General features: G+C 51.1%; 1 protein-coding gene and 1 pseudogene across 9 annotated transcripts in view; one reads left to right on the plus strand and one right to left on the minus strand.

Moving 5' to 3' along the window:
• Positions 1-26,796, plus strand: part of CDK5RAP2 (CDK5 regulatory subunit associated protein 2) — a 156,234-nt gene that overhangs the window by 31,381 nt on the left and 98,057 nt on the right. For 3 of the 9 annotated variants that reach the window (XM_072727511.1, XM_072727513.1, XM_072727515.1), the window contains 7 exons: positions 188-264; positions 6,801-6,924; positions 9,338-9,492; positions 15,576-15,738; positions 16,742-16,792; positions 17,598-17,717; positions 20,050-20,142. In XM_072727511.1, the coding sequence (XP_072583612.1) occupies positions 188-264; positions 6,801-6,924; positions 9,338-9,492; positions 15,576-15,738; positions 16,742-16,792; positions 17,598-17,717; positions 20,050-20,142 (783 nt within the window). Of the gene's footprint in view, positions 1-187; positions 265-5,019; positions 5,189-6,800; positions 6,925-9,337; positions 9,493-15,575; positions 15,739-16,717; positions 16,793-17,597; positions 17,718-20,049; positions 20,143-26,796 lie in introns of those variants that run through there. The other 6 variants (XM_072727512.1, XM_072727514.1, XM_072727519.1 and 3 more) reach the window with 4 other exon arrangements.
• On the minus strand, positions 20,952-21,033 carry LOC112923118 (U2 spliceosomal RNA; annotated as a pseudogene).

Genomic DNA, 26,796 nt, shown 5'->3' on the forward strand with positions numbered 1-26,796 from the left:
GGAGACCACCAGTGTTTAATAATTCCCTTCTCCCTGTGCCCTGAGGCTAATGAGGTCTTGAATCTAGCATCTGCCCATTAGAAGCATCCTGTAAGTGAGTCTGTGCTGAAAGCCGGTTCCCCACCGCAGACAGTCATGGGTCCCGTATTTTACACTGTTCCTTTTCTCTCCTGATCATGCCCGGAAGAACATCGAACTCAAGGTGGAAGTAGAGAGTCTGAAGCGGGAGCTCCAGGAGAGAGAGCAGCTGCTCATCAAAGCCTCGTGAGTACCTGTCATCTGTCAAGCTTGCAGGGCGCCCGGGGGCCTGGTACCGGAGGCCGGGTGGGCCTGTAAACCACAGCCTGGTGCTTTCTCAGCCGGTTGTTGGCTGGGCCCTGAGAACCCGCCAGGCCCTGAGGACTCCCAGGAGGTGATCATTTTTATTTAATTCGTCTTCAGCAGACTTTTGAAGTGTAATTCACTTGGGGGAAAACGTTCCCCTCCTAAGTGTACAGCATGATGACTTTTCACTAAGCGCACACGGTTCCATGAGCCACCATCCAGATCAAAAACCAGAACATCAGCACCCCCAGAAGTCCCCTTTGTGCTCCCAGAGCTTATCCTTCTCCACCAGTATAACCCCTGTGCTTCATTCTGCCCATTTTTGAACTTTATAGGAATGGAATCGTACACTATACACACACCCTTTGGCGCCTGGCCTCCTTCCCCACCATATACTTGTGCGATCCGTCCACGTCCTCACTTCTAGCAGTAGCTCATTCATTTTCATTGCTGTGAGAGCCCCAGATCCTGAGGGACTCCTGTGGTGAGTGAGGCTGGGGGGCCGAGGGTAGGGCTTTAATCAGAGTAACTCGTTTTGTATCTGTCCAGTGCACTGGGGTTTCTTGTAATATTTTGTTTCAGAGAGGTGTCCTGCTTGAAACATATTTGAAAACTATTATTTTAGTCACATAATTAACTTGAATATATATTGAACAATAAACCCAGTTTAGAGGATACAGTCTGTGGCTCCGTTGCTTGTCCACTCATTCCTAAACACGTGTTCGGTAATTGTGCCGTACACTGGGAATTTGCAACGAGACCTCCCCTCACTTCGGCAGCTTGGCAGGCTGGTGAGCTCCCTAGCACCCCTGGAGCCTCACGGAGGCGCAGTGACAGAGGGGAGTCCAGCGGGGCTCCAGTGGGACACCAGAGTGCACAGAGCTTTGCCCAGCGAGCGGGGAGTAAGACCTCTCCGGGCTGACCCACCAAGGATCTGGCTGAAAGCTCGTGTGGAAATGCACCACTTGTCCTGGGAGCCGAGCCGCTGGATCTGCTGGGCCAGGAGCATGGGGTCGTTGGCTTATTGGGACCTAGCTGCTCCGCTCTGGGCCAGGCCGTGGATTCCTCCCATTGCCACACGGCCAGCTGCTGGGAGTTGGGCTGCCGCTGGCTTTGGGGACACTAGGGGCTCCTGGGTTCAGGCTTTTCCGAATTATGGCGACCTTGCACACAAGGTATTTTCTGAATGAGTGAGTGAATGAGTGAGTGTGAGTGAATAATAGTAAATATGTTTTTGGTTTTTTGGTTGCTGTTGCTATTTTTTGTTTTGTTTTGTTTTGTTTTTTTGAAGCACATCATTTCTCTGGCAGGAAGTCAAATCTGCTTTACCAAGTCTGGAAGTCAGTAGTAGAATTTGAATTTGGTCTGTTTCGTCCTCAGCGTGCTGCCTGCTGCGGGCCTTAGCTAGGACTTGGCAGCAGGCACGTATGCACGGAACCCAAACTCAGGAAGGCTGCGGGCTCTCTTCGTAGCACACGCGGGGCAGGAGGTTTTCAGGGCTCGTGCACGTGTTTGTACGTGCGGATCCCCACGCTGCCCCAGCAGACCTTTTTTGTTCTGACCGGTTTTATTAACTTACACAGAAGAGATTTCTTTTTTTTCTTTAATTTTTATTTATTTATGATAGTCACATACACACAGAGAGAGAGAGAGAGAGAGAGAGAGAGGCAGAGACACAGGCAGAGGGAGAAGCAGACCCCATGCACCGGGAGCCTGATGTGGGATTCGATCCCGGGTCTCCAGGATCGCGCCCTGGGCCAAAGGCAGGCGCTAAACCGCTGCGCCACCCAGGGATCCCCACAGAAGAGATTTCTTAAGCAGCTTCTGTGTGCTGCACTGGCCTAGGTTCCTGGGGCTGCAGTGTGATCCAGACAGACACGTGGAGGGGTGGTGGCGAGGAAATCCGTGGAATAATCAGCATATGAGTACAGAGTGGGAAGAGAGCCCTGAGAAGATGGGGGGGGGGTGTCGGAGCAGATCTGCAAATAGAGATGTGTCCGAGGAAGGGGTCCCGAGGACGGAGTTCTCAGGGGAGATGCGAGGAAGCCGTAGGCATTGACTGCTGCGCGTGCAGCTCTGAGGAAACACGTCCTGCAGGGTCTTGAGGCCACAGCAGAGGTTCTCCCAAGGTCAGCGGAGCGCAGTCGTGGGTTTTGAGCAGCGTAGAGGTCCCCGGCTGCCGAGTGGGAAGTGCTTCGTAGACAGAGCACCGGGGAGGCAGGGGGGTCGGGCTCGTCTGGCAGCTCCGGTGAGGGTGAGGGTCGGTGGTGGACGTGGAGGATGCAGCAGAGGGGCGTTCGCCGAGCGGAGTCCACGCGGCTCGGTAGTGGATGGGAAGGCGGATGTCCAGGCTGACGCCTAGGTTAGGGGTTCAGGTCACGGGCCCTGTTTAAGAATGTTCACGATGACGTGATGGCTCCCGCTCTCCACCCCGGCTCTCCCTCCCGTCTGCAGCTCACAGACACCAGAAGCTCTGTTCCTGCTGCTGCAGCTTGCCCTGGCCGCCTCTGCCTCGTGTCCCCCCCAGTCCGCGTGCCTCCCGTTACTGGCGGGTGGCACATGGCTGCCTGGAGCCCACCTTGCAGTCTCCTCGCCAGCCTCTCTGGCATATCGTCACACTCGTAGGTGGGCCGTGCTCTGCAGTTTGAATCTCAGGCAGGCTCGACTCCCAGGCCGGAGCCTGATGCGGGGCTCGGTCCCATGACCCCGAGGTCACCACCTGAGCTGACCTCGACAGTCGCACACTTACTGAGCCCCCAGGTGCCCCCAGTACTTTGCGGTTGATAAAACACCTGCCTCCGTTTGCGTGCCATCATCTCCTGGGAGCTAGGCTGAGCCTGAGGAAGCCCTCAGTTTGGGGGATCAGGCCTGGAGAAGGGAAGGAGCGTGACGAACACCCCTTCGGCGGGATGGTCGAAGCTGGCGTTTGAGCACGAGCCCCTAACTTCTGCTCCAGCACTGGTTTCGTATCCTTTCATCTCTTGTAAGGCCACAAGCCTCGTCTCCCTTAGCGGAATGTGGGGCTTCTCAGCCGTTCCTCCTTGCGGGGCCTCTGCGCCTTGCCTGCCGTGGGACAGCACGGTGCCTGCCACCCTCCTGCTAACTGTGCCTTTCCCTTCACCCCAGCTGCTCAGCACCTACAAGCGTGTGAGGGTACATCCTTGTGGTGGAAAAACACCTTTATTAATGCCTTCAACTCCCTTTTACACTTTCATGGTTGTTTTGGGGGGCGGCGGGGTGGAGGCAGGTGGGAGATGTGGGACCTGTCCCAGGAAAGCCCCTGCTTTTTCTCATGAACTCTAATTAGAATGGAAAGGCTCAAGAGGAAGTGTTGACAGTTAAACGGGGTAGCGGGGTGGTATTTATAGAAGATTCTTTTTTGTGTCGAGTGGAATGCTGGATGAGACCACTTTGTCCCACCCTTTCCTCGCCGTAGGTCGTGCTCTCTATCTTGTCTGTTGGCCCAGATTCTGTAAGAGAGACGGGGGATGAGCTGGCGTTTATTGAGACCTTCCTTTGCCCACAGCCTGCGCCTGCCGCCTGGCCTGCTCTGTCGGTGTCCCCCTGCCGCGAGGCGGCCCGTAGTCCCGTTGGAGATCGCTGGGGCTCCGGGGGGCTGGGGAGCCTGGTTTGGTAACAGAGCTGGCTGGGATGGGTCTGGCTCCGGAGCCCACCGGCCCGTTGTGGAGAAAACACGTATGTGTGCTGGCTCTCGTTGTTGTATTTATCAGTTACGATGAGGGGACATTAAAAACAAAGCAGACATATTGTCGGGAGTAAATTTTAACTCTGTAGCTTTAAAACACAAACAAAAATAATAATTCCATTAGTAGAGGAAAATTGCACCATACTGCTGAGTATAAATTTTATTGCTACAGTAACTGTAAAATACAAAGATGATAAATGAAAAGTTGGAACATTTATTATTGGGAATATATTTTATTGGTATAACTAAAATGCAAACAAACTGAGTAATACCAGTACTTGTTAAAAATTGTAGTCCGCCTCTTGACAACGTGTGTGTTTCCATCTGTAAAACAGCCAGGCTCCATCTGAGCCGATAGAAAGGAGACGGTGTATTTGCCCTCGCTGGGCAAGGGTTGGGCTGAGGGTCGGGGGAGGAGGCTCTGTAAAGCCCAAGGGCCAAGACACTCAGGGTGATTAGTGGGAACTCAGGACCGGAAAAGTCCCATAGCCAGGGCTCAGGGGGGAAAGCCTCCAGTCCAGAATTCTTTCAGCCACATGTACGACCTTTCGAGGCGTGATAGTAACGACTGGGTCCCTGTGGACTCCAGACAGTCCCGCGGGAGAAGTGAGCCGAGGGCTGGGGGCCGAGGACATTTCGGGGCATTAGTCGGGGGTGGCAGTGGTGGCCTTCATTCTGGCCAGAGGATGACCTGTTGTCAGCTCGCAGGGACGGACGGGTCTCGCCCAGCATCTCGGCAGGGGCTGTGGGGGCCCCAGGGACAGCAGGCGGCACCCAGACCCGAGACGGAGGGGCCCCGTGCCCAGGCCGCCACAGGTGTTAGCGCGTTCGTGCTAAGAGGCAGCCCGGTCATTCTTCAGCGGAGGACACTGAGGCGTAAGAGTAAGTCACCCGCGGCACACTGAGGACGCAACAGGACGGGGCAGGAGGCAAATCTGTTCAAGCGTCAGAGTCCGTGTTCTTCCTTTCAGTTGTTCACGTTGAATTCCGTTAAAATGATGTCATGACACCGGGGCCTTCTGAAGGCTTCCTGGTGAAAGAAGCTCGACATGAATGAAGTCTTTCTTTGCAGGCAGCTCATGTCTGAGACTTGGACAGCAAGTGCGGCCCTCTTGACTTTCCATTGTTCTCGGTCAGCAGCTCACGTGGCCTGTACATGTGAGTGCCGCTCACTTGGCTCTGGGGTGGGAACATTTTATATGCCCCTAAAGTAGGCCATGGGAGGCTGGTGGTGAGTGGATTTGTTCTGTCGCAGTTTTTCCGAGAAATCAGCTTTAGGTGGAGCCATTTCCTTTATTATCCTGCCTCCTAGAACCCTGCAATCATTTTAGAGATCTGATGAGAACTGCTCTGAGTGTACGTCTCAAATTCATATCTGACGCTGTTTTTCTTTTGAGGAGAACCAAAACGAAAGGCCTCCGTGGTTGTGGTCCTGTGTCTGATTTTGGTGTTGCATCCCCACCACTCGGTCCAGTGGGTGGAACATTCTGTGGTGCCACAGCTGTGCGAACTCCGCGTTTGACGGAGCGTGGGTTGCTTGCACAGGCCCCTCTCCTCATGCCCCGAGTGGTAGCCAGTGCTCACAGATGGACCATGCTGTATGTAAAATGCTTTGCCCTCTGGTTGCCAAAAGATGGTGATAAAAGCCCTGGATCCTTCAGGTTTATTTTTGTGGCACGCTGCTCCTTCGCACGTCGGTTTGTCAGCCCAGCTCTCCCCGTCTCCTGCCACTGGCGGAGGGGTAATTTTTTGGACGTTTCCTGGTGGGAAATTTGGCAGTAGGTCTCAGAAGTCTTCCAAGTGTGCCCCCCCCTTTCACCCCGTAATTCCCCTTGTAGGAATTGACCCTAGGAAGTCACTGGGTAGCATACATACAAGGATGCTTTTATTGTAGTGTTGTTTATAATACAATAAATAATAACATTAACATTTGTTTGAGTACTTTGTGCCCGGGCACTGTGCTTTACAAGTATTTTCAGACAAACATGTAAAATGAGAAATCTAAACTTTTTTTCCATCTGAATGTTTTATTCTTTATTTTTATTTTTTTTTTTAAATATTTTATTTATTTACTCATGAGAGATACAGAGAGAGAGAGAGGCAGAGACACAGGCAGAGGGAGAAGCAGGCTCCATGCAGGGAGCCCGATGTGGGACTCGATCCTGGGGCTCCAGGATCACACTCTGGACTGAAGGCAGGTGCTAAACCACTGCGCCACCCAGGGATCCCCTCCATCTGAATGTTTTAAAAATAGGAGATTGAGGCATGTCAACTGTACTGCAAATAAAAAACGGGATTTAATATATTACAGTACATTTTACTCAGTGAATTAATATGTAGCCTTTAAAAATGACAAGAGATTTATGTTTATTGACACAGAAGGATGTTTATAGTGTTTTAAGTGTTAAAATCAGGTCATACATACATGATTCTCTTTTTGTAGAAAATCTCTGGAAAGGCTGTGTGCTAAAATATTCACTTAGTTATTCTGACTGGTAAGATTATAGATGATTCTCCTTTCTTGATTTGTGTTTACATATATGTATTTTAACCTGGGGTGTAGTTGACATGTAACGTAGGAGTTTAAGGTGTACAAGTTGGTTGATTTGATACATTCATATATTGCACTATGTTTTTGAATTACAAAGATTTACAAAAAACAGGTTTGTGGGAGAAGTGATGAACAGATATTCCTTGTCTCTCTGGGGCCATTGAAATCCCCGTCCAGCTGTCCCCCGTCTGGATTTTACACCTTTGCCCCTTTTTGCAGCAAAGCGGTTGAGAGCCTGGCTGAAAGGGGCGGCTCTGAAGTTCAGCGGGTGAAAGAAGACGCTCAGAAGAAGGTGCAGCAGGTCGAAGATCTCCTAACCAAAAGAATATTCCATTTAGAAGAGGCAAGTCTGGAAACCCCGAGGAGACTGTGTTCTGACAGTGGGTTAATAGTGAGGGCCGGGGGGGCAGGGGACAGAATTTTGTTCCTTTTTCCCTAAACGTTTAGAGTTTCAGCAGAAAGAGGAGCCACCCTTATGGGTCATCTCATGGGTTCCAGCCTTGTCTTAGGTGCTTTGGGTGTAGGATTTGTTCCCTTACCTCCTGCAGACGAGGACAGCGAAGTACGGACTCAGTAGTCTAAGTTTGGTCCTGGATTCCAGTCTCCGTGGCTGCTGATTTTAAAGCCTGTGCTCTTCTTACCTAGTTCAGTCCTTTGGTTTTACAGAGGAGGAAACCGAGGCTCAGCGCGGGGAAGTGACTCACCTAACATGCGCAAAGCCTGGAAGTGGATTCCAATTTGTGGGCTGTTGTGTGGCCACGCGGCCCCGTCCCTGGCACCTGGCCTCCAACCCCCGTCACCCCGCTGTTCACCGAATGCCTTTTCTTGGGTGGGGGGCACCGCATGTGGCTTCTCCTGCTCCATCTCAGGTGCTTCCTGTGTTCCTGTCACCATGATGGGAGGCAGGATGTGTCTTGGCTAAAAAATCCTGTCCCCTCGAAGGTAAAAGTTTCCGTCCACATGCAGCTAGTATTAAGTGACACTAGTTATTTCATTCTTGGTCTTTGAAGGCTCTTACACCATTTCCCTTTCTGCACTCGAAACCTGGCTCTTCTCCATGCCAGGAGGAGCAGCCCCACAAAGCACTTCTGGAAACAAAAGGGAGATGCACTGGTGCTGTACTTTGCAGCTAACAGAGGTCTTTCCATTCATGGTGTTCACACCAGCCCCATGGGGCTGTGTAGATCCTAGGTCCAAAGTACCGGCTAGGGACCGCTCTGAGGGCGAGGAGCTGAGGCTTCGTCGTAAGCCGTGGAGCTGGTACCGCAACAGGAGTCCTCCAACCCCACGTTCCCAGTGTTCCCCGGAAGGGCTGTCCAGTGTTGTAGGGTGCCCGTGTGGCTGCCACACGGTGCTGGGCCAGCCCTCCGCTCTGTCGCTTGTTGGCCACGTCCCTCTCCGAGCCTCTGCCGCCGCGTCTGTAAAGGGAGGCTGGTGACGGCTGCTTTGCAGTAGTGATTGTCCTAACGGCAGTGGTCCTGGCAGCCCGGGGGGCCTGTGAGTGTGAGGCCCCCTCAGCCTTTTCGTCATCCATTCAGGTCATCCTGTCAGTTAGCCTGGAAGGTTAACTTTTATCATTCTTTTTAAAAGCAGACACATGCACCGGGCACAGAGTGGCCAAGCCCCTTGCTCAAGGTCACACAGGCAGTAATGCCGGGAGCTCCGGCCGTAGAACCTGCCTTCTAAACTGCTGCAGTGTGTCTCTCGGCACATAACTTTTTAGGGTTAGGTAAGGAACAAAGATAAATAAAGCTCCTTGCTCAAAGCCTGGCATGTAACAGGCACTCACTAAATAGGTTTTGTTTGTTGTCTCAGAATATTGGGGAATGGCTTGTCCCAGCTCTCCATGGGATTGCCAGGCAAGCCTCGTGGGGAGGAGAGGCTTTCTCCCCCACCCAAGTGGGAGCAGTGGCGGGGAAGGCCCTGCCGAGGGAAAGGGCAGGGAGGAGGAAGCAGCCTGTTTCTGAGCTTCCTGTGATGGGGCATCGGACGGAGCGTCGGAGCAACTCCTTGGTGGGATGATGGTGATCCCTGTCGTACAGATGAGCTCGGGCTGAGAGAGGCTAAGGGACTACCCAGTGTCCCACAGCAAATCACCAGGAAAGCTGGGTTTGAACCCAGTTGGATTCGACTTTTACCTTTGTGATGTAATCAGAGGCCGTGGGCACTTGAGGATCCGGATCTACCCCAGGTCACTCCTGAGCACCGGGGTGCTTCGCCCCAGCGTGGGCACAGCCTGCGTGATTTAGATAATTTTTTGGTAGGCCTCTCTGAGCTCTCAGGAGGAACGTGGTTTTTTTCACCACCGACGTCACCTTGGAGATGTAGAAAATGTACTTGAGAATTGTGTAGTCATCATCTTAAGAGAAATAGGGAGGGGGCGGTGGGGTGTGGGATGAATTTGTATGGAGATTAGGGGGACTCTGGAATTTATGTATGTTTAAGTATTGAGAGGCACATTTCTTCTTGTTCTCATTGAAGCTGTAAATATTGATCTGATTTTTCAAATCTAGAAGTACAGTTTTTGTAGACTTGAGTCTTTTCCATTGGAAATGCCTATTACTCTTCAGGATACAAGAGGGAAAAATGGCTGGCAAATGTATTTATTACTGATTCTCCCCATGTATAGTACAATTCAGGGAGGGGAAATGTGCCGGAGAAAAAGTCATAAATATTTATATTTTAATCCAATTTCCTTTCAAAATGTTCCCAATTGTATTGAAAAATTGCATCAAATGCATTTAATTTAACTTTAGGATGTGAAAGCTGCCCAAGCAGAACTGGAAAAGGCCTTTGCGGGGACGGAAACAGAGAAGGCTCTTCGGCTGAGCTTGGAAAACAAGCTTTCAGAGATGAAGAAGAGGCACGAGGGGGACGTGGACATGGCTGTCGTCCTGGAGCAGAAAGACAGGTCTGGCGCTTATCTCTGCGACTCGCTGATGTTCCTAAATCGGGCAGCCTGGCGGAAAGGTTGTTCCCTTCCTCTTTGATCCTTCCTTTCTCTGCTTGTTCCCCCACGGTGAGAAGACCTGGAGTAAGATCAGGATGGAAGGACAAGGAGTAGGGTAGTGATATGAGGACAGGGACAGGGATCCCTGGGTGGCGCAGCGGTTTGGCGCCTGCCTTTGGCCCAGGGTGCGATCCTGGAGACCCGGGATCGAATCCCACATCAGGCTCCCACCCAGCGCATGGAGCCTGCTTCTCCCTCTGCCTGTGTCTCTGCCTCTCTCTTTCTCTCTGTATGACTATCATAAATAAATAAAATTAAAAAAAAAAATGAGGACAGGGACAGAATTCTAGGTAGAAACTTCTGCCGATAAGGTCTGTTCAGATATGAAATGTAGCCTTCAGTTCCGTAGTAAGCTTCCTGGTAACCAGAGGAAAGAGAGAAAAACAGTCTTGATGAACACAAGAGTCACATTGCTCCCAAGAGAAAATGAGCCAGTAGCGCAGGAGAAGCCCAGGCTTAATTGACATTGTTGGGGAGAAAATTCTCTTGTGACTCTTCCCAGAGGGAACAGTAAGTGATTACATCCCCACAATGGATGCCAGTGAGTTTTGTGTGACCTGTTTATCATCGTGTTGTTGTTGTTTTTTTCTTTTAAAAGGTTTTATTTGTTTGAGAGCGAGAGGCCGAAAGAGGGCATAAGCGGGGGTAGGGGTGGGGAGGGCACGGGGAAGGAGAGGGGCAGACTCGCGCTGAGCAGCGAGCCCAGTGCAGGGCGCAGTCCCAGGACCCCAGCGTCATGACCTGAGCTGAAGGCAGACGCGCACCTGACTGAGCCTCCCACTCGCTCCTCATCGTGTGTTTAATGCCGGCCGAGGGCCCACATTAGTGCAGTGCAATGGGCCGAAAAAGTGTCGACCAAGACAGGGCTGTCTGTCGGTCCAGGAATAAAATGGGTGCCGCCCAGTCCGGAGAAGTGGACGGGCCGTAGGGCCTTTAGGCACTCTTTAGTGCTCGGGTCTTACAACCAAACTTTTGATCAAAACTGGTCAGGAGAGAGTTGAGGTTTTCTGCTTTCTCGTGATCCTTACATTTTGCTACTCTTGCCTTGCTTTGATGGTCACTAGGCAGAAGGTTGTATAAACTAAGTGAAACTTCTGGCTAACCTGTGACCTATCCATTGAGGAGCCAGGCTCGTTTGGAATTTGACAGAAATTGTTCCAAAGCAAATGATCTAGTTTTTTCCTATTTCCTTAAATAGAGGATACTGACTCTGGTTCCTTTTGTTTTGGTTGCTCAGTGACTTGTGATTGACGGGCCCACCGTGTTGTTTGGGTTCTGGCGCTGAGTTGCCCGTGCTCCCCAACTGCTGTTTGCTTCTCTTTCTGCCTCCATTAGAGGTTCAAGTCTGCAACTTGTTGTCATGATTTGTTAGGATTATCTATAAAAGAGGAATGAATAGATTATGAGGGAGAGGCATGGCTTCCACGTACTCAGGGTCCTAGCTTCAGTTTCTGGAGGAACTAGCACTTATTTGGTGCACTACAACCTTTTCTTAGCTTTGATCTGGAAAACTGAAGTTTTGGGATGAATCTCAGGAGGAGTCAGGAAACAGTTCTCTGTGAGGAATAGGACCTCAGGGTTGAGTGAATGAGTGTTTTTCTCAATTACGTGGCTAGGAGGAGAAGCTTCCCTGGATGGGTCGTTTGTTTTGTTTTGTTTTATTTTGCTGGGCCTCCCCCTACAGGGTAGCAGCCTTTGCAGGCTGCGAGAGAGTCTGGAATCCTTTTCCATACAAATTATTTATACGTCCCCTTGTATCTCTCCCAACTGATGAGCCTTGAAGCCCTTCAGAGGTTTATAGGTTTGTCTTTCCTGGGGAACCTGCAGGTCTCCTGCTGTTAAATTGGAAAGAGGGAACCCAGGGAAGAGACTACAATGTGTGGGGGCAGCCACCAAACAAGAAAAGACAATTCCTGGTGCCGATGAAGAGAGAAGAAGGGAGAGGACTAGGGGTGGGTCTGAGAAGTGATCGTGGGTGAGAGTGGATTAGAAGGGCCCTGCTGGGGTCCCAGCAGATGCTCAGCAGTTAGTTCCTTGGTCTGTTGGGTCATTATGCCCTTTGTCCAACAAATACTTCCTGAGCATCTTTTGCTCAATAAGTGGTGGTTAGAGTACAGGTATGAATGGTACAGACTGGTCCCTCTGCCAAGGGACCTTATGTCAAGGCGTATGCTTGTCATCTAGCGAGGTGGGGACGGTGGAGGGCAGGAACAGAGTGAGAAGGGCCAGATGGATAAGTGCTGGTTAACATAATCTTTCTAAGATTGTTTAGAGGGATTAGGAAAGGCTTCTCAGTGGAAGTGTGAGGATAAAGGAGGAGTTACTTGGTGGAAGAAATCGTGTTCCCCGCATTGGGAAGTTCAGAGGCCGGAGGGCACAGAGCATGACCCAGGAACTGACAGTAGTGTGGCTGGAGGGTTGTGTTCTGGAAGGGAGGTGGGAAGCGATGAGGAGAGGGAAGCTGGCCAGATCACGCGGGCTTGTTGAATAGTTTGGGATTTGTCTTCAGGGCATGTGACAAACTGCTGATGAGTTAAGGGTAGGAGTTGGGGTAGTGTCAGGATCAGACTATAATTCAGAGCCATCCTTCTGGCTGCCCCTGGAGGATGGGTTGGCGGTGGGGCTGGGTGGGAAGACTGCTCTTTGGGCTGTTGGAGAAGTCCAGACGACGCATCATGGTGAGCAGGACTGAGCTGGCGGAACTGGCTTGGAGTGTTCTCCAGCAGAGATGTTTAGAAGGTACAATTGACACGATGGCTTGAAGGGCTTCATCATTGATGGGTTTGGGGATGAGGGGAAGGGCTGCAGAGATACCTCCTCCTCACCCAGGTTTTGAGCATGAACAACTGTGGCATGACGGTGCAGTGTGCTGAGTTTGGGGAAAGAAAGGGAGAAAGAACAGATGTTTTTCGGTAGGGAGAGTGGGAAGATAAGCTTTCAGTTGGGACACGTTGGGTAGAGGGATCATGGATCCCTCCAAGAGTAGAGTCTAGAAAGTGCTTGAGGATGTGGATTAAGGCTAGATTAAAGGAGATATAGATTATTCCTTGACCAGCTACGGAGCATGACCTTGGGTGAGGTGCCAGGGGTGGGGAGATAAGCAGTGTCTTCCCTATATGGCACTCCCAGTGTGGGGGAGGGGACAGATGTGTAAAGAAGTGTCATGATTGGTGTTAGAGCTAAGTTCACGGTTCTGTGCTGCGACCAAAGGGAGGAGGTGATCAGCTGTGCTTGGGCGTGGGGCAGGGAGGGCACATGCAAAGAAAGGTGCGAGCCTGGCACCAAGCAGGGAATCATTGAGGAAAGGGGTCTCTGTCAGCATGTGCCGCAGAAGCTTGGCTTCTCCTCTTTTTGCAAGAGGGAATTTGGGGAGAATTAGAGCTTGCTGAGTACTTAGTGTGGTGTAGATGTGTAGGGGGGGGCTCTCCTTGTGCGGGGCGTCCGCTCGGGGCGCTGCCAGGGGCTGCATCTGGGGTTTCCCACAGGCCTGGCTGGAGAGGCGCAGAACCTGATTTGTCGGTACTGCCCAGTCGGCTGTCGGGGGCACGTGTGCACCAGCCACACTCCAAGGGCCAGTGTGGCAGCCAGATGCCAGCTCCGGACTTGTGTCCCACGGGACCAGGGTCCTGTGTGCCCTCCCTGCAGGCCGGGCTGCCGAGGAGCTCCCGGGAGGTCAGGAGGCGAGCTGCCAGCAGGTCTGGGATGGGGTGCGTGGGCCAGCCCTGTGCAGGGCATCCCGGCCTGTTGTAGGGCGGGGCCCTTGCCCGGTGCAGCGCTGCTGTGGTCTCTCTGGGCTCCCTTCACCTTTTTCAAAGGTGAGTGCTTTAGCTACATGACGTCCTGCAGTGCGACCTTGGAGTGTGTCTGGTGAAGGCGGCTAACACCGAGGAGCCCTGCAGGTCACATGTGGCCACCAGATATGTTTTAGTTGGTCTTCACAGTATATATATATATGTATGTATGTATGTATGTATGTATTTATTTATTTAGATTTTATTTATTTATTCATGAGAGACTCTCAGAGAGAGTGAGAGGCAGAGAGACAGGCAGAGGGAGAAGCAGGCTCCATGCGGGGAGCCCGACGCGGGACTTGATCCCGGGTCTCCAGGATCAGGCCCTGGGCCGAAGGCGGCGCTACACCGCTGAGACCCCCGGGCTGCCCTACACAGTACTTTTAAAAGTCTGAATTCGTTGCTACTATTTTTTCTAAAGAAATCTAGTTTCATGTAAAACTTTGGATTTCCAGCTCCTTTTGAGAGCCTGGAAAGTGTGGCAAGACTGGGCCGGGGTGGAGGCTGCTCCTGTAGATGGGCCCGGGCTCCGGTCGGCCACACGTCCCACAGGCCTGCCTTGCTCCTTGCCAACCAGACTCGGACCAGCTTGGTCCAAGTGGAAGTCCCGTGTGACCCCGCACGGCTGCCTCAAGTGTTGGCTTCGTGACTTTTTACCTCTCCAGCCGGCCGTGCCCTGCGTCCAGAGTAGGGCCCTAGAGGGCAGTGTCGCGCCCCTGTCCAGGGCCTGGGGGCTCTGCGCTGGGGCGGCCGGGCCCCTCTGTGCCTAGTTGTCTAGCCCGCCCAGGCGCCCGCACGAGGGACCACGGATGGGGAAGCTCAGACGAGAGGAATTTCTTTCTTACAGTTCGGAGGCTGGCGGACGCTGGCGGCCTGCAGACCTCTCGCTGCGTCCCGCGGGGGAGGGGAGGCATCTTGCTGGAGCCTCCTCTGTAAGGCGCCGCTCGCACGCATGAGTTCCACCCGCGTGACCTGCTCTCGTCCCGAAGCCCCACCAGGATTTCCAGGCCTGAACCTTGGGGGGCCACGGACATTCAGGCCCCAGCAACAGTGCGTTGCCAGCCGCTTTTAAGTGCTTTTAGCTGACTCTTCCCCTTCACCCTGGGAGCCCGCGTCCCGAGCCTCTGCTCTTCCTACCGTTCAGGTTGCTTTTGAGGCTCGGCTACAGGGAGGCTCTTCTGAGGGTTCGCTGACAAAAATGCTAATTGTTGAATGTTAAAAAAGGGTAATAATTATAGCAGATGTCGTTTGTGGAGTTATGCTGTAAGCCTGGAGGTATGTTAGGCCGCGTTAGAGGTTTTGTGTCTAATCCACACAAGCGAGCCGTCTTACAGCTGAGGTCAGATAACTTGGCCATGGTCGGGGGCGTAAGTTGGTGGCCCGGAGACGGTGTTCAGCTCTGCGCAAGGGGGGCCCTCGGGGTGTGCTTGGCACAGTTTCCTCGAGGGGAGGTCACGGGCGGGGTGACGGGTGTGGACTAGCGGGCAGTGGGGATGGAGTCGTGCGGGGCATTCTGGGTGGAGGCACGGGTGTGAGCACGGGTCTGGGGGCACAGGCGGCCGGGCTTGGGAGAGAGCTGGAAGTGAGGCTCCTGGGTGCTGAGGGAGCGGGTGGCGCCTCCGAAAGAAGAACCTGAAGCTGCCAGCAGGGCCTCTGAGCTTCGAGGCCCTAAAAGCTAGGCCCTTGAACGCCTTGCTCACCGGCTTTGGCCTTCATCTGGAAAGTCTGTGCATTTTAAAATGTGCCGCGAGAAGCCAGGATGAGAGGTGCTGGTTTTGCCGCCTCGCAGGGACGGTTGTGCCTTGTCGGCTGTGTTTGTTCAGGCTTCAGTGCTCGATTTCTTTTGCAGAGAAAATGCTTAGCCAAAAACCTCCTCGTCCGCTGCTGTCAGCGGGGCTGACACTGCTGTCAACAGTGGGGGCTGTTGGAAGTCTGAGCGAGGGGGTGGCTTGACCCGACCGTAGTCTGGGAGCTTGGAGGCTGGATCCACGGGGCCAGGCTGGAGGTGAGGGGACCGTTAACATCCCGCGAATTCTGGCCATTGCCCTCCGACCTGCACAACGCGATTCCATTTCTCTTCAGTCATCGGACATGTCTACTTTGAAGATGTCTGGCCCCATTTCCTGCCTCCTCCTGCTCCGCTGAGCTAAGAGAACAGCTTAGAATTAATATTTAAATTTTGTTCGCTTTTAGACTGATTGAGGACTTGAAGCTGTCTTTGAAGAGCAAAGAAGCTTTAATTCAGTGCCTTAAAGAGGAGAAGTCTCAGCTGGCATGTCCTGGTGAGAGAGTGTCATCTGGAGAGCTCCGAGGACTCTCTGCTGCTCCGAGGGGGGAACAGGAGAGAGGAGCCGAGGTGAGCCCCCGACTCCTCGGGCAGAGGGGACGCACACTCAGGCTCCGCGGTCACACGCAGACTCCCCCAGATACTAGCTCCCCGGCAGCTGAGGACCTAGCGGGAGCCTCCTTTGTCAGGGCCCTGGCATGGTTCCACGGAGCCAGTTCAGGAAACAGCCCATACCCGCTTGCCTCTGTCTTCCTGCGTATCGCCTTGTGGTTGCCCGGGGACTGTATTTTCGTCCTTTAGGTTTTTGTGGGATAAAACCAAGGACCCATTTTGCCTCTGGTCAGGCAGTGGGGAAGGGCACCGTCTTGCACTGGGCCTGGCGGCTGGGCAGCCTGTTCAGCGTGCCGCCTCATTTAATTCTTCTGGCCACTCTGGGAGGTCGGGAGCACAGTCCCCTCGTGGAATTTTTTTTTTTTTTTTCCCTCGTGGAATTTAGAAATGGGCTTGCCGTAGTTGTTCGAGTTTGCTAGGCTCCAGGAGGTGGGTTCCTAGTGCCGGCCCCCGAGCCTCCCAGAGGTCCTTTCTCCCCCCACGAGGCCGGGCCCACGGCCCGCTGCAGAGAAGGGCAGGTGGGCCGAGCACAGGCCTCCCAGCTCTTGGTGGACCAGCGTGTGCTTCATTCACACTGCAGGCCTTCTAGATGCTCAGGGAGGGTCGCGCGGCAGTGAGTGCGGCCTGCAGCCTCCCCAGTTAGTTTCCGGCTGCCGTCGGCCCACATCTCCGGCTCCTCCTTTGAACCCTGGGCCCCGTTGCTCAGTTGGCCCTTTCCATTGTCCAGCGGCTCTGTGGTTCACTGTCGGTGGGACTGGTCATCAGCCCACGTGGCTCGCGTGTCTTCACATTTCTCCTCGCTCGGGTGGGACCTCGGGTGCAGCAGAGAGGAGTGGACACTTAGTCCATGACGTCCACGGCGGTGGGGAAAAGTCAGGAAATGAGACGCCCGTTCTAATTGTTCTGGGGGAGCCTTTGCATTATGAGTCCCTTCCAGGTGCCAATTAATGCCTTTTCTCAGGCCGCGCAAATGGAGCGCCAGGAGAGACACCGCCTTGAAGAGAGGATCCAGGTATGCTGATGCCATTAAAAAAAATTATCGGCGATTTCTGCTTGCCTCTTGCTGTATTCTGAGTGCGATAGAGGGTTCGGGTGGCGGTCGCTGTCGTCGAGGGAATGCCAGTGCGTGCCAGTCAGGCTTTCAGGTCTTCAGAGAAGGCCGCTCAGTCCTGGCACTCATTCTGGGGGGCGGGCGTTCCCATTGTGCGGACGGCACGTGAGGCTCAGACGGGCTCGGAGAAGAGCCAGCGGGGACCCCGGCCTGCCGCCGCTCCGAGTCCCGCAGTCAGCACCGGCCTCTATGGCGCCTGCCGGCTTATAAGGCGCTTCCCGTCCATTCGCTCACCTGATTCTCACAACAGCCCGGGAGGGAGGCAGCAGGCTTATCTTTAGAAATGAACGCAGACTCTAAATGTATATGTTCAGTCTCCATCAAACCAAATTCTCTGTTAGCTTTTGTAGCATTAAGGAATGAAATTAATGATCTGTTATTTCCCCCAAATAACCTGGTACGGTTTCAAAGACTCTGATGTGACTGTATTCAAATTCCAGAAGGCACTGGAGTCCTTCCCACAGGAGTAGCTGTCACCGTCTTAACTGATCTGATCCCCTTCTTCTCACCCAGCCCTGTTGCCGTGAGCGCTAGCACGTCACTGGGAGCTGCCGCCACTGCGTTCAGCTCTCCTTGGAAACATTAATCACAGGGTGACAGGAATAAGATAGAATAACTGCATTTGAGTGTGCTCTTACAGATATATTTACAGTGCATTTTGGTTGGAACGCATCAACTTAGTGAATCTTTTTCTAATCTAATTTAGGCACTTCAGGAGGACCTGAGAGAGAAGGAAAGAGAAATTGCTGCAGAAAAGAAAAATAGTCTAAAGAGGGATAAAGCCATTCAGGGCCTAACCATGGCATTAAAGTCAAAGGAAAAAGAGGTATGTGCTGTGTCTGATACACCCGAAGTGAGATTTTTCTTTATTAGCTTCTGCGGCTGGCCTGTCCTACCCTGAATTTTTAGCTTTAGGTGGAGAGCTTATAAGAGAGCTGGGATGAGTGTAGGGAGTGCGGGAAGGGCCCCTTCGTCCGTCCGTCACAAATTCCTCTGCAATGACCGCTTCAGTGCTGTCCAGTCAAAGGACTGGGTGACTTACACGTGGGTGTTTGAGTTTTCTAGTAGCTGCAGTAACAGAAGCAAGAAGAAACAAGTGGAAGAGACTTTAATAATATATATATCCCGAATGTTATCATTAAAACAATAGTAATAATGAGGTACTTAGCATCTTTTTAATCTTAGTGTCAGCGCTGACGTGCAAGTGTGCTTACAGCACATCTCATTTCAGACTAATTAAATTTCAAGTGCTCAGCAGCCACAGGTGGCCAGTGGCTACCATATTGGACAATGCCCAGTTTTGTTGTGTTTTTTATTTTATTTATTTACATATTTATTTATTTATTTATTTATTTATTTATTTATTTATTTATTTTTAATTTACTTTTATTTATTTATGATAGACATAGAGAGAGAGAGAGAGAGAGAGAGGCAAAGACACAGGCAGAGGAGAGGGAGAAGCAGGCTCCATGCCGGGAGCTTGATGCGGGAGTCGATCCCGGGACCCCGGGTCACGACTTGAGCCCAAGGCAGACGGTCAACTACTGAGCCACCCGGGTGTCCCCAGTGCCCGGTCTTTTTAAAAGACAATGGAATTGAGATGAAGGACTTTTGGGAGGCAAGGCCGTGACCATGAACCTGTTAGCTACCTGGGTTGTTACCTTGGGGATCCAGGGGTGTGGCCAATGGTTCCTTGCTATTTTATCTCGTTAGTGTAGCCGTCTGTTGTTTTAGTAACTGAGCAAGGCACAGATACAGAGAGGAGACTCCAGCCCTGCTGGCACCTCCAGTGAGGAAGAGAGACCGAGTGAAGGTGTGGTGAGGGGGGGACGTGCAGGGGGTGTGCAGGTGGGGGGCAGGGGACCTGATCCAGATCAGGGCATGCGTGTGGGGCAGCGCTTGGAGGAGGAGGAGTTTGAGCTGAATCTTGAAGGATGAGTAGGAGTTGGTTGGGGGGGAGGCAGAGAGGAGGACACTGGTGAACCCATTATGTTAGGTGAGAGCCTGATGGTGTTTGTGGAACCAAAAGCATCTTGCGGTTGTCTGCGCATCAAGTGCAGAACGTCAGGGAGGCCAGAGAAGAAGCCGCGGAGGTTGCTTGGGGCGGCCAGTGGTGGTGGAATTAGTCACTTCTGGCGCTGTGGGTGGCCTGGAACTGAAGGCTCTACCAAGCAGATCACGTTTGCATCTTAGTGGGTCTTGGGCTGAGTCTGGAGAGTGGATGGTAGGAGGGAGAGAGTGGGAGCAGGGGGCCCAGTAGCAGGGCGAGGGCCTAGAAGGGCTGAGTTAGAGCCGTGGCCGCTGCTGAACGGGGTCCAGGGGCAGGGCGTACTCAGACAACGAAATCAGAAATAATCATCCATCAGAGGTAGATTTCGGGAGGTTTGCTGAGGAGGATGACTTCTGGGCGTCTGGCTGCCGTGACTGGGATGTGGTGGCGCCACCAGCTCAGTGGACAGCATGGAAAAGGGCAGGACGGCAGGGTGGGTGAGGCGATGGCGGTGACGAGTCTGTTCACAGCATGTGTGGAAGGGAACGAACAAGGCTGAGGATGGGGACGCAGGGGACGTCGGTTCTTCAGGGTGGGGAGAGGAGTGCACAAGGGATGTAGGACGAAGCGAGCCAAGGGACGGCGGTGCTGAAGAAGCCGAAGAGGGGAGGCTCTGAGTGATCATCAGGGTCCGAGGCTGTGGACACGTGGCTCACGGTACTCAGGGAATCCACCACCGTGAGATTTGAGAGTTGAGCCCCCCGCTGGGGCCCCGGTGGAGGGGCAGCCACGGGGGCTGGCCAAGTCTCCGGTGTGGCTGTGGGCGGAGTGGGCTGCAGCAGGACGAGAGACTCTGGGGGTGGCCAGGCCAGGGTGCTGGGGGTGGCCTCTACAGACAGCCGAGGTCCCGGGCTTTGGCTCAGGCGGCCGTGACTTTAGCACCGGTCCCCGTCACCTCATCTAGCCCCACCGATGCTGGAGTTCGGGGAGTCGTCTCCTCCTCTCGTGGTCACGGGAAGGGTCTCCCTCCAGAGAGGAGCACCTGCCTCGGGAAGGCAGGCGGAAGCCCGTGATCAGAGGCTGCACCGTTGGGCAGGAAGAGCCCCGACGTGCGCACAGCAAGCGGAGTCCCAGTTGCATCCTTGGCTGCTGTTCTTCTTTTACCCAGGTGGAAGACCTTAGCCGTGAAATGGGAGAGCTCAGTGCTGCCCTTGTGAAAGTCACAGACACCCCCCAGGAGGCACAGACACAGAAGCTCCAGGTAAGCGGTCACCTGGCTTGCGGGCGGCCACGCCCTCGGTCCTTCCCCTGCTGAGGGCACGACTTGGCAGCTGGGAGGACCCCGGCAAACCCTGCGTGGCCGTTAGGGACGGAGTTGGCCGTCCTATTGGAAGACGTTCCCTCCCAGCTCTGGAGGCTTCGCCAGGCCTCGTCAGTGCGATCGTGGCAGTGGTGGCAGCGGCCCCACCGTTAGTGCTGCGTTCCTTCTGTGCCCACAGCAGACCACGCAGGACATGTGTTGTCCCGCATAATCTTCACCGCCCTGTGGAGAAGGTAGGTCGGCCTCTGCTGGATTTGGGGGGTTTTGAAGCTCAGGGGGGTGGGCAGCTTATTCACTGTCACACAGCTCGCAGGTGGCAGGCCAGGCTTCAAGTGTAGTAATTGCTGATAGTGACCGCCGGTGTGAACGGATCACAAGCCGTGTGCCCAGCCCTGTGCCCAGGGCCCTGTGCGGATTGGCCCACAGGCTCTGTACAGCAGATCGCAGAGCAGATGCTGTCAGGGCCCGGGCTCGGAGTTGAGCCACTTGCACAGGGCCGTGAAGGGGGTAGGGGAGAGAAGGGGAGAGAGCCAGGACTTGCGCCTGAGCCGGTCTCACTCCCAGACCGGTGCTTCCACCTGCCCCGCCCCTACCTCCCCTCACCTGGCTTCTAGAGTCCGGCTGCCTCCTGCCAGGTGTCACGTCCACACCTTGATGATCTGACCTGCCCTTCCCCCTTCTGTCCCCCAGCGTTGTACTCCAAGGACTCCCGCTGGTCACTGCCATGATGTTCCGCCTTTCTGCTTAATTTTAGTTTTGTGTTTTTAATTACTTTAATATTGTCTTGCCATCTTCCTACACTTGATCTTAGCCAAAAGGCCGAGAAGCGATTCTTGCCATCTTTCTAGTTTCTCTCTACAGTGTATCCCTGTTACTAATGATGAGCCAATGACGTTCCACCCTCTGAATAAGCCCATACTGGTTCAAACTCTCCCTGCCACCCCTTCCTCCCACCATGTATTTTTGGTTATAAAGTAGAAGTTAGAAGCTAAATCTAATGCAAGACTGCTTGATTCCTATGATTCATGTCCCACGTCTCATCTTTTGCAGAGCTCTGGTTCATGGAAAGAATAATTGAGGTAATTTGGTTTAAATCATGGTGCACTAGAAACATAGGCAAGTCTCTCCCTGGGGATCTCAGATTTGCCTCCCCCACCGTGTGGTTGGAAGTGGAGCTGAGATGGCACCGAGGTGGTTTTCTTTTTCCTCCTTGCTTTGAAAATAACAAGTTTTAAAGGCTGAATTCTTAGTAAACCATTGATATTTCCTACTGCTTGAGGAAAGAAGTATGTTGGCGGTTGACAAGCAGAGAGACCAGACAGACATCCTTATAATCGCTGATGTTGTGCTTGTTATGTTGGGCCTTGAAGGAAAGTACGTAGCCTTCTACATTCACTGTTGCCCTGATTTATCACCTACACTTCTTAATTTCATAACTGTCAGTCCTAGGTGAAAGACTTTCAGAACGATTTTTGAGGTCTTGTCACTCACAGCCTTGGCCGGGCTTCTTGGCTTGCAAGATAGCAGAGGTCATGAACTGTGCAAAGTCCTCGGGTTGTGCTCGCCTGCCGGGCTGTTCCCAGGGTGCACATTTAATCCTCATCCACAGAGGTAGCAGGTTTACTGGTTTGGCAGGTTGTTGGGACTTGAACTCAAGCCTGACTCCAAAATCTGTGTTTTTACCACTGTTCTGATTTTGTGTGTGTGTGTGTGTGTGTGTGTGTGTGTGTGTGTGTGCGTGCGTACGAGTAAATGCACACAGTGTGCTTATATTGGCTGTTCCGTTACAAGGTCTACGTAGTTTGAATTTGCATGGGCCCTTGAAAATGCATTTTCTTTTATATAGTGGGATTTTTCGGGATGTCATGTGATTTGAGCTAATTGCAGCTTGAGTGGAGTAGCCAAAGTTCACAGGGTTGGCAGTAAGCCTGGCATTGAGACAGCAGGTGTGATACTCACATTCTTGGAGGGGTTGCCTCAGTGCAGAGATGTGAATTCTGGTCACAGGTGGGACTCTGTGAAGCCCATAGTGAGGGCTGCCTGCTGCTACCTCCGGACTCATTGAAAAATACATATTTTCAGATTGGAAATACAGGTTTTCCCCAATATCCAAACGTAGACCTTTCGTATGAAATGTTCATAAGATAAAATAGCATAAAGCAAAGAAGCACTTACCATTAACTTGCATGGAAAAATTTTTGAGCATTCTCAGACCTAAAAAACCACTTCTCTTTTTTTAGGCTTTTTTGACACCTTAGGACACATCATCCTGCTAACAGAAACACAAAATAAATCAAGATAAAGCAGATGCTTGCAAGACACTGCTGTTCAGAGCTCTGGTGGCTTGAGATGCTCAGTGTAGTTCAGGGAGGGCTTGTGGTGGGGCCGCCCTCGCTGCTCCGGGTGCGGGCTGCCTCTAGTGGCTCGCTGCAAAACCAACACAGAATGCCCTTTCACTTTTTTTTTTTAATTGAAGTGTACTCGACACATAATATTATATAAGTTTCAGGTGTAAAACATAGTGATCCAACATTTATATGTATTACAAAGTGATCACAGTGAATCTAGCTACCATCTGTCACCACACGTAGCTGTTACTGGTATTAACTGTATTCTCTGTGCTGTAGTTACACCCTTGTGACCTCTTTTATAACTGGAAGTTCGTACTGTTTATTAATCTCATTCCTCTCTTTTGCCCATCTCTTCACCCCCCTTCTCCTCTGACAACCATTGAATTGGTCTCTGTATCTGCGAATGTAACTTGGTGCCTTTTCCATAGAAGTGCAGGTCCTTCTCTGATTTCTTTTGGTTAGCGAAAACAGGTGCTCTGTAGGTCTTCTGGGGCCTAATGCGAACTTTTGGAAAGTATACCTGTGCATACCTCTCCCTGCTCAGCTGTAAAAGTAAAATTGCACGTTGGAGGAATTTAAAAAGTACTTAAGACAGTGGAAAGAGGTTGATAGATGTCACCAGTAAAGTCATGTCTAAAGATGTGAGTTGACTTTTTGCTTATTTATACTTACATAGAACCTTTTTAAAAAAATATTTTATTCATTTATTCATGACACACACACGCACACACACACACACACAGAGGGAGAAGCAGGCTCCATGCAGGGAGCCCGACACGGGACCCGATCCCGGGTCTCCAGGATCACGCCCTGGGCCCCAGGCAGGCGCGAAACCGCGGAGCCACTCAGGGATCCCCTACATAGAACCTTTGAAACAGTAGATAGGATCATAATACCTATTTTAATCTATAATCTTTTTTTATCTAGAATTCTTATCATGACAGTATGTATGGATGTATTCACTCCTTTTTAAAAATTTTCATTTTTTTTTAAATTTTCATTTTGAAATAATTGTAGACTCACATGCAGTAGATTTCTGTATACTTTTTCTGGTTCTCCCAAAGGTGATGTCTTGCCTAACGTTAGTAACGATATCACAACCAGGACGTCGGGATTGGTGCAGTCCATGGTTGTTACTCAGATTTCAGTGGTTTGACATGCACTTGTGTGTGTGTGTGTGTGTGTGTGTGTGTGTGTGTTTATCCCTATGCTCTCAAACAGCCTCAGGTGGTCCACTGGATGTATGTGACCATATTACTTTACTGGAGAACATGGGGTGGGACATGTATTTGAATCTTGACTCTGCTCTTCACTATTGCTTGGGCAAGATATTTGAGCTCTCGCAGCCTTCTTACCCATCGTGAAATGCGGATAATCACACTTAGGTCACATAATCCTTACAAGGACTACTCGAGACCGTGTATCTGCAACAGGTCGTAATTTAGTAAATGTTGCTAACTCATTCTTAGGTTGGGTAGTATTAAAAAAAACAATGTTGGGGACGCCTGGGTGACTCAACGGTTGAGCGTCTGCCTTTGGCTCAATGTGTGATCCCATGGTCCTGGGATCGAGTCCCAGCATTGAGTCCCCCATCGAGCTCCCTGCACGGAGCCTGCTTCTCCCTCTGCCTCCATCTCTGCCTCTCTCTCTCTGTGTCTCGCATAAATAAATAAAAAAGAAAAAAAAAAAAAAAGACTTGCACCTTCAAGCTGATACCTGCAACAATGTTCTTAATACTTAGATATTAAAAAAAAAAAGAACGTTGAGTAGTATTACCTTCTGGCATTGAAATACAGTAGTTCCTTTGGTCGATTTTTCAAATTCTCTGTTAATGGTGTTCTGCGAGTAGCTTTTAGTTTGAGGAAACTCTCCGTGTTGTCTCTTGATTGGGAAAGGAAGATCATGCAAGTGCTGGAGAAGGGGAATTAGATTTGTTGAGCCTGCGTTCCTGGACACGAGACTTTAGTTATCCTGTTTAATCTTCAGGACGGCCGTGTGAAATAGAGATTTCACAGACGAGGGAGCGCAACTGCAGAAAAGTTAACTCCTCCCAAGTCACAAAGCTGGAGCTGGGCTTTGAACTCTGGGCTCTGTGAGTCTCTATTAAACTCCTCATGTGTCCGCACTGTGGGGAAGGGTGGTTTGGCTCAGACGGTGTTTGGCCTGAGTAGGTCTAATTGCGCCAAACGTTTACCACCTGCTTGTAAGCACCCCTCTGATGACATGGAATTCAGAAAGCAGGGTGTCGTGCAGAAAAAGGTAAAAAACTTTCCAAAGTGTCTCAAAGGGCCATTTAAGGAAAACTGAACTGGAAATTATCTTTATGGTGTGAGGATGAATTCGAACTTTTTAAAGGAGGCTCTGTCATTGTTACTTGCGGGGTGACCCGCAGGACGTTCATCACTTTATAATAACGCTTACTTTAATTGTCGCTGTGGCTGGCCTGTGTTTAACAAGCTCCTAATTGGTGTTCCTGTCTCTAGCCTTCCCTTGTTTGAATTCAGTCTTGTTTTAATTCTTGCTAGTTTATTGGTATTAATTGGAATCTTCACTGGAATGGGCGAGGCAGTACAGCGCTGTGGAGAGAGTCCCAGATTTAATCACTTACGGTCTGGTGACAGGCTTGTCATTCTGAGCCTCAGTTGCTTAGGTAGGGACAGTGACGTGTACTTTGTAGGGTTGGTCATGGAAATAGAGATACAGTGTGTGCAAAAGCACCTGGTTTAGCTCCAGTGCTTAATAAAAGGTAACTGAAAATTGCTCAAGATGAGCATTTTTCCTGTCATTGTTTATCTTCTTTTGCTTTTTGAGTTTATTTAAGTAAGCATGGCGCCAGATACTTTTTTTTAGGCCTTGTTTTAGGCCTTGGTTTCCTACTCTTTTTCAAACTTTTGATTTTAGGGCACCTGGGTGGCTCAGTCGATTGAGTATCTGCCTTCAGCTCAGGTCATGATCCCAGGGTCCTGGGATGGAGCCCCACGTGGGGCTCCCTGCTCAGCGGGGAGCCTGCTTCTCCCTTTCCCTCTGCCCTCCCTCTGCTCTTGGGCTCTCTCTCACATAAATGAGTAAAATCTTTAAAAAAAAATTGTTGATTTTTAAGGGAGAGTAAAACAGAAGCTTCTCTAAAACCCACTTTGGAATGTGAATGGGGTTCCTCCTCAGTCTCTGTTGCAAGGTCCTCAATAGCAGTGGAGAAACATGAGATGGCCCCACTTCTCCAGGATTAACAGTGGCTGTAGCCCGTCTCTCCTAACAACTAGGACTTGACCGGCAATGGTGGTGGAGCTGGGTCTCCTGGAAAGGCCAAGAGGCCGGAGCCAGGCCCTTTACCCTATGGTCTGAATTGTGGCCTTGACAGCTCACGTGTCCCTTGCTTTTGAATTTTTAATCATGAGCCTTTGTCCAATCCAAAGAACGGATTAAAAAAAAAAAGTTTTTTTTCTCCTAAGTATTATATATGCTTCAAATTTTCTTTCGGGAGACTAGAAAGGAGGAAAAAAATGGGGAATCAGGAGATCACGTAGCCACACTGTTCACATCTTGATGTGTTTCTTTCTCGGCTTTCTCCTCTGCATAGATTTTATTTTTTAGAGCATTCAAATTTAATCTTCTATTTTTTCCTATCATGTTGTGACTTGGAATGTCCCCATGTTACCAGTTTAGGTTCTTCGTTTTTCCTGGTAAAGTAAATCTGTGATGGATGACTTTGTGCATAAGGCTTTCCCCCCTTATGTTTTGGATTCTTCTCCTGAGATTGAATCCTGGGAACGGAATCATCAGGATGAGTGTGAACATGTCTGTCCTGTATACACACACTTGATGTATGTAATCTGTCCACAGAAAGTTACATTAATTCACATTCCTGCCAGTGTATTTCTGGGCTTCTGGATGCTTGGTCAGTTCTCAAAAAGTTAATATTAATTGTGTTGCTTCATAGTAAGTTTGCCAGCACTGGATATTCTCATTAAAACAATCTTGTTAAATGAAAGCTTGTTTTAATTTACTCTTTTTGGTTATTGGTGAGTTACAGTATTTTTTCCAAATGCTTGACAATTATATATGTATTTTCTACTAAACTGTAATAATGAAGTAAGGATGTTCTGGACATAATTAACCCTTGGACTCTGCTGAATTTACAGCCGCTCGCGGTGGCCATGCAGCTGCCACACTGACCACTTCTGTTTCTCCAGGCGACTTTGGGTGTGAGCCGCTCCAACCTCAGCGAGCTTTGCAGGCGCTTGAT

Source organism: Vulpes vulpes, chromosome 12 (genome assembly GCF_048418805.1).
Source record: "Vulpes vulpes isolate BD-2025 chromosome 12, VulVul3, whole genome shotgun sequence".
NCBI classification, from domain to species: domain Eukaryota; kingdom Metazoa; phylum Chordata; class Mammalia; order Carnivora; family Canidae; genus Vulpes; species Vulpes vulpes.